At 35.4% G+C, this 7,101-nt stretch overlaps 1 protein-coding gene across 1 annotated transcript; it reads left to right on the top strand.

The window, feature by feature from the left end:
* The first annotated feature begins 2,208 nt into the window (after positions 1-2,208).
* On the top strand, positions 2,209-6,785 carry LOC129225983 (uncharacterized). The gene has a single exon (XM_054860555.1). It carries the CDS (start codon positions 3,956-3,958, stop codon positions 5,060-5,062), a length of 1,107 nt encoding a protein of 368 aa, XP_054716530.1. The 5' UTR covers positions 2,209-3,955; the 3' UTR covers positions 5,063-6,785.
* Positions 6,786-7,101: the final 316 nt, after the last annotated feature.

Genomic DNA, 7,101 nt, shown 5'->3' with positions numbered 1-7,101 from the left:
TAGCATAGAAAATGTCACAAATTTAGAAACATTTAATTTCCTCAGCTGTTATTTTGTAAATAATTATTTTATTGCAATGTATGTGCATATTATTCGTGTATATTATAACATGTAGCATTGTTTTTTTCAATTCAATGTATTTTTAACCCCCTCCCCATCTTATGAAGTTTGGGGGAGGGAGTTGAGCACCCTCTTTCAGTTGAAATAGGAAACTAAAATTCTTCCTGCGTATTGCTATCCACAAGTATAAAAATATTGAGGGGTGTCCTGTTATCTAGGAGAAACTTTTTTTACATGTATTTTTGAACTACCCTAATATATAGTGTAGTGTTATAAAAGGATTTTGTTGCAGTTAGTTAGTCATAGGCAATGTACGTGCTTTTTAAAAAGAAAAAACGTTTTTCCGATATGATGTATACTTTTCGAAGCCGGCGATACCTACATTCATCATTTCTTTAATTCCATAATTTTTGTTTTTATTTGGTTTTCAAAAATCATTATTGTCAGTATCGATTATTTTTACTATGTAATTCGCGCTTCTCTGCCAATTTGCACTATTTTTTTAATTAGCTATGGGCAATAATATATGATTTTCAAAAAACATTTTTTTTTCCGATGTAATACATACCTTTTTGAATCCAATACGTGCATTTTTCATTTTATCAATTCCATGGATTAGGTTACATTTTAAATATTGCCTAGATAAAAAGTGAGGGAGTGTCAAGATATGAGAGAGAGAGAGAGAGATTTTCTATTAAATATCCTTTGTGCATGTATCAAAATGTATTTTTTTAACAACTTACATCCTTTTCTCTATTTAATATTTTCATTTTGATATTTTTTCTTCTTCTTTAGCATGTTCAATTTTAGCATTTAATTTTCATTAAAAATAAAATAATTCCTGAAAATGTCATACTTGAAAACTGAAAATTTCTGCAAATATAAGCAAGCACACATGAACAATAATTGAGTTCATCAAATAATTTTGAGAAAACTATTATTTTGTCCACTCCCTATAAATTTTATGAATTGAGCTTCTCATTTACAGTCCGTTTAGGAAGTATCTATTTTCGTAGCTTCTCTTTTAGACGTTTTTATCAATTATACATTTTTTAAAACTTGCCCTTGCAGTAAACTTGTCCTTGCAGAGTCTAATACACATTAACGTATATCTATTATCCGTGGCGTCGCTACGGGGGGGGGGGGGGGTCGGTCCACTCCGAGTGTGACCCGTTTGGGGGGGGGGGACACCTAAAGTGAAATTGCAAGTTTTTGAAAATATAAAGCTGAAGTGCATATTTGAGACTTCAAATTTGAAATTTTCCCGGGGGGGTGGTGTCACCACAAATTACCACTCCGGATGTCATCCATGCTAGGTAAGCCACTGATATTATAAGTTTATTCATTTATACACTTTTTACATACAGTCCCTTCAAAAACCTAGAAACAGTGGTTCCACTATCCATTGATTTCTTAACATCTTCACAAATGAGGCATTCAGAGGTAAAGTGGATTAAACCCATTTCGACTTCATTCATTTAACCTCTGAACGATGTAGATTTTGGCAACAAAATGTTACGCTCTTAAATAAGGCGTTCAATGGACTTGATACACTTTGGCTCCGAATGCTTCATATGAGCTTAAAATTGATATTGCGTTGAGAGAGACATTTGTTTTAGAATCAGAACTTTCCGCTCATCAACATGCATATACGCATTTCGTCACTCCCATGCTTCATAGTTAAAGAATAATAAGTGCTTCTTTATTGATGCAATACTATCGTAATTACATTACAGTATATAGTAGTACACTTTAAAAACACACTAGTGTGATTTCTATTCAAATTTCTTTTTTTTTTTTGGAATTTTCAGAAAAGAAATTTAAGTGTTTGAATAGTTGTATATTATGCATAGTGTAAGTAACCATGAAAATTAATGTAACTTAGATGCTGAAATCCACGCGACAAATTATGTCAATATTTATTTGTTTTATTCTAAAACTAAATTCCCGCAGTTTCATGGAAACTTTTATTGTGAAACATTTTAAATGAGTGTACTCAGTATAATAGCTTCTTTTAAAGGTTTTATTTTTAAAAAATCAGATTAAAAATGATTGGATATTTTTTGCTATCTCAGACTTTTACAAAAATAAATAAATAAATAAATAAATAAATAAATGAAATAATAATTTAAAAAATAATCGTTTTTTTTTTTTTTTTTTTTGGATTTCAAAATAACTTTTGGGATTTGCAATTGTTTCAAAAAGCGAGTGCTGTGTTCAGACACCTATTTGGCTCATTTTATTTGACCTTGCATTGCTCCCTCGCAGTGAAGAGGAGGCAGGATTTTGACACCTTTGCGCGTCATTTCATGTCTTTTGTACTTTCTTTTCTTATTGGTGCCAAATTTGAAGTGTGGCAGGGATGTATTTTTCGTTCCACTTTTTTCCATCGTGGTCTTCACTTAATCTTAAACATGTAGTTCATGTAATGTATGAGTAGAGAAAACCGAAAATATAGTGACACTCTGTGATGACATCGAATCAGCAAAACTTCTATACATGTTAAGAAACATTTTGAAATCAGGCCCGACGAAAGGCCATGTCAGCCTAGTCGGAAAGTAGGAGCCCGGCCCTTGGGGGGGGGGGGGGGGCGACGACACTGGACGCAAAACAAGAAATCAAGAAAAAGGAAGAAAAAAAAAGAACGAAGGGGGGGGGGGGGGACTCCGAATAAGAGAAAACGTAAAGATTAAGTGAAATTTACTCCTTTGATCTTTACTCTTATGGCACTTAAAATACAGTTAATTGTTTTTCTGGTAAGCAGTTTAAGTTCTCTCTGCAAGAGCAGTTCTCTTTGCGTTTCTTTTTTTCCCTTTTATTCTCTTTTTATTCCTTTATTTTCTTCTTTACTCACTTTTCTTTTCTTTTTCTTTTTTCGGGTGGTGGGAGAGGTCCAGTGACATAACTGACAGGAGACCCGCCAAGGTTCTCTGCGGCCCCTGTTTGAAATACTGATAATTAATCGACAATTAAATGCCTATGCATTTGGAGCCTCTGTTGCTTGTGCATGGAAAATTTCTAGAAAGGTTTTCCCCTTAAGTTATATCGTTAACCGATATTTTGACGAACATACTGACTTGGGCAGGAAAAGGGCAGTAACTGCAAATTTTTCTTTTTTCTCTCTTTTTTTTTTTTTTTTTTTTGTCATCTATTGTACGTTAGCTCTATTGTACAAGCTTGCTTATTTCATTTTTGTTGAAAAAAAAGACCGAAAAAAATGTCTAATTCTCTATTGGTAGTATTGAATCCAAAACGCGTTTTTTCTGAACATCTCGAAAACTTATTTCTGCAGATACTGCCCGCGGCATCATAGCACTCCCAAAACTCTTCAAAATTAGAGCCGAAAAATTCTCGAGCATAAAAAAATGTTTTCAGGAAGTTTGCCTGGGCCTCTCCTCACCCTTCCCGCAAGCGGATGAGGAGCAATCGACATCCCGAGCCTCTTAGTTCCAAACTTTTGCTTCCGACGAAAAGTTTTCTGCGGACGCTCATAGCGCCAATTGCTATCGATGCGGCAGCGCCGGCAGCAGATCGCCGATTTGCGATGAGTTCCATTCTCTCCCCGCGCCGCGGAGAGGATAGCCAGTTGCTCCTTCCCCGGCTCTAGAAACCTGTCACTAACTCCTTGCTATTTTCCTCGCCTCGGCTGCCTCTCTTTCTTTTCAAGATCGGATGATGATGTCATTTTCTCTCTTTCTCTTAAATACTTCTGACCCCCTTTCCGCCTCTTTATTTAGTTAATCGGGGGGAACTGTGGGCATAGCATACGATGACAAGGAAGCTGTAGCGGCGCCATCTATTGGCGATTGTGTCTCCTAAAATGTGAGGTATGAGCTTCGGTGGCGGAACTAAAAATCCGTCGGTCAGCTTGTCGCACTAAATACAAACCTGGAGGATGAAGCTTACGATCCACGAGCAGCGCTGGCAACAGCAGGAACTGTTGCTTCGGAAGTCGGAGTGGACTCCTCAATTCAAATCCCATGAACCTCCTCAAAGACAAAATTCGGTCGAAAACGCCTCGCTCTTCGCGGAGGATTCAAGCAGTGCGGTGAAGCTGGACAATAGGATGCAGAGTGTGGTGCCATGTAGTAATAGTCAATACTCAGGTGAGCGTAGTACGTATGCGAATCAGCAGGGTCAAGATGACAATCGAACGCGAATTACTGCCAAATGTGACTCTCGTATTTTCGACATGAATTCCGCCAAAGTAGTGGAATTTCCGTCACACAGAACAGAAAATGTCGCAAGCACACAATATTTCAAAAGAGCCCATAACTCGACCGATACGTTCAGTAACTTCTCAAACCAGGAAAATGCAGCTTCGGTGTCCCACGGCAGTGATCCTGATCCGAATTCTGTCGATCCGTACGCCAAACCAGAGAGTTGGACACAAAGTTCTCCGGTTGCTGGGCCTTCGGTGCTGGTCGATGATTCGAACAGTGGTGCGGCTGTGTCTTCAAGTTCTGGAAGGCAGCACTTGATGGTGCAAAACTCTACCTCGCTGAGATCTAAAAAAGAATCGCCACGTGCGGGTCCTCGTGTAAAACGCGAACGGAAAACCAAAGCAAAGCAAAAGAATATTGCTTTTGAAAACGACGAAGAACAGGAGGACACGAAAACACAAATGAGGTTCCCCAAATGTGCTAGATGTTTGAATCACGGTATACGCGTCCAGATAAAAGGGCATAAGCAATTCTGTTCCAAAAAAGACTGCTTCTGCGAGAAGTGCATACTCGTTCACGAGCGGCAAGTTTTGATGGCAAAACAGGTGTCACTGAGAAGAGCACAAGATCAACTGAGGAAGAAATATGAGGAAATTAAAAGGAAAATGGATGCTGGTATAGCAATAGTCGAACCTACTGAAAGAGAGATTGCGAAACGGATTGCTAATGGAGAAACGCTTGAGAACTTTCAGGATAAAATGTATGTTGTAACTGATATCTCTAAAGCGAGTGCTAGTCCTCAAAAACGAGATTCTGTTGGCAGAAAAATTCGTAAGTAGAAACAAAAATTCCACATTTTAATTTTTTTAATTAACTTGATAAATGATGTAAATAATGTAAGATTCGCGCATTGTAACATTTTCGTAGCTGGGTAAAGACATTTTACTAATGATTCACTCAATTTGTGCGTGTGTTTGTGCCATTTAGTTATCTATCTATACATATGTATGTGCGTGTGCACGTGGTGTGGAAAGTAGTAAAAAAATCCTTTCTTTTTCTTTTCTTTCTTTTTTCTGCTCTTTCTTTCCCTTTTTTTCTTTATCTCTTTCTTTTTTGTAATGACCACTAATTTTACTAACATGCTTATTCTTGTGAGGTAAATTACAAATTTTGGCAGAATATTTTCTTTGTGTACTACTGTATTTATTTATTAATTAATTTATTAATTCATTTTATTTATTTTTTTAATTTTGAGAAACGTCAAAATTAATATAACTTTGAACATTCGCTCCTTGATTGTAATATTTGTGCGCATTTGATGCAGCTAAGGAAATTTAAATGATCACTTTGAAGTTAATGATTCGGGAACTACCTAATAATATTTCCTTTAACAAACATACAGCAAAGCTAAAATTTACGTTTATTAAGTTTTCAAACAGAATTTAATCAATATAATTTCCATTTCTCGTATCTTTGCATTGTTATCTTGTTCTATCTTTGATGACATTGGGGTGATTTATTTATTTATATTTATTTATTTTTTTTGCTTTTACGCGATTACTTGTAGTATTGATCGCTTAATGCTCTTTTCTCCTTTGCAATGTGCGAATTCATTAATTATTTGTTAAATTTCGGCACATGAACGTTTTTCCGACAGATCGGACTGTAAGTTTGTTTCCATTGAATCCCTCGAAAAATGATCGGCTATTTGTTACGAACGTTTTTTAAGTCAATCAAATAATGTAATTTCTTTTAAATTTTTTCTGTTTTATAAAATTTTGAACTCTTCAACTATTTAACATCACGGTATTGCAGTTGAGAATAATATATTTTGCATTTACGATGTGTTCAATTTCGCCGTGTTTTACCCTCAACACAGCCTGAAGATTTGCATGCATTGACTCTCTAAAAATTAGGTTATTTTGCTGCAAAATATTTTATTAAAGCTGTCATTCGACAAAATTCTCGGGAAAAACATTCGACGCAAAAAGAGAATTTTTAATCACTATTTGAGTCTTTAAAATGAATTTCATTTCATTGAAACTTGTACCTCAATGGTCTTCGATAATGTGTTTCGCCAGTGTTTTTTTTTTTTTTTTTTTTTTTTTTTTTAACCATTACAAGTTTCAAGCATGTTCGTAGCATCAATTTTTAAACTAGAAACATTTTTTAACACTCTACATTACGATATCTTTCTTATTTTCCATTTTATCATTAGCGTATAACTAATAGCGTTTTGTATTCCGTTGGAATCACGAGGCTTCTACTCGGGAAATTATTAGTCCATATAATCATTATAGTTGAATAATTTTCATAAAATGCCGACCAGAATGTGCCAAGTGGAATGGAACAATATTTCTATTTATTGCTTATTTGACAATAAATATAAATATTCCAAAAAGTTATATGCCATCAGTATGCTGTTAATGTATGATAATGGATGGAAATATTTTGTTAGAAACTAATAACTGAATATATATATATATATATATATATATGTTGTTGTTTTTTTGAATTTGTTAAGAAATTGCGATAGTTACATAAAAAAGTTACATCCAAGCATAGTCCGACGATAAGAACAAAAAAAAAAAAAAAAAAAAGCCTCTCTCTGTCTTACCCTGCTTCTATGAATAGGTTTAAAATATTTCATTTTCTGAGCAGAGCAAGCTCTTTTCACTAATTCATAAACTAACTTTTTCTTTGCTAATTAGTTTCATTTCCTTACGCTCGTTTCATCCAATTTCGATGACGAAACAGGAAAATCGCCAAAAAGGCGCCAAGGTCCTCTTTTCAGTTCAGGTTACCATCTCTTCGCTCCATTACTTACCCCGAGCCGCGAGGCTAGAGTCGGAAGGGTTTCAGTGGAAAGTGCTCAATC

This window comes from Uloborus diversus, chromosome 7 (assembly GCF_026930045.1).
Source record: "Uloborus diversus isolate 005 chromosome 7, Udiv.v.3.1, whole genome shotgun sequence".
NCBI classification, from domain to species: domain Eukaryota; kingdom Metazoa; phylum Arthropoda; class Arachnida; order Araneae; family Uloboridae; genus Uloborus; species Uloborus diversus.
This window is presented reverse-complemented; position numbering and strand designations above follow the sequence as displayed.

Coding starts and splice junctions, on each gene's coding strand:
- LOC129225983 (XM_054860555.1), top strand. CDS start 3,956: ATGAAGCTTACGATCCACGAGCAGCGCTGGCAACAGCAGGAACTGTTG.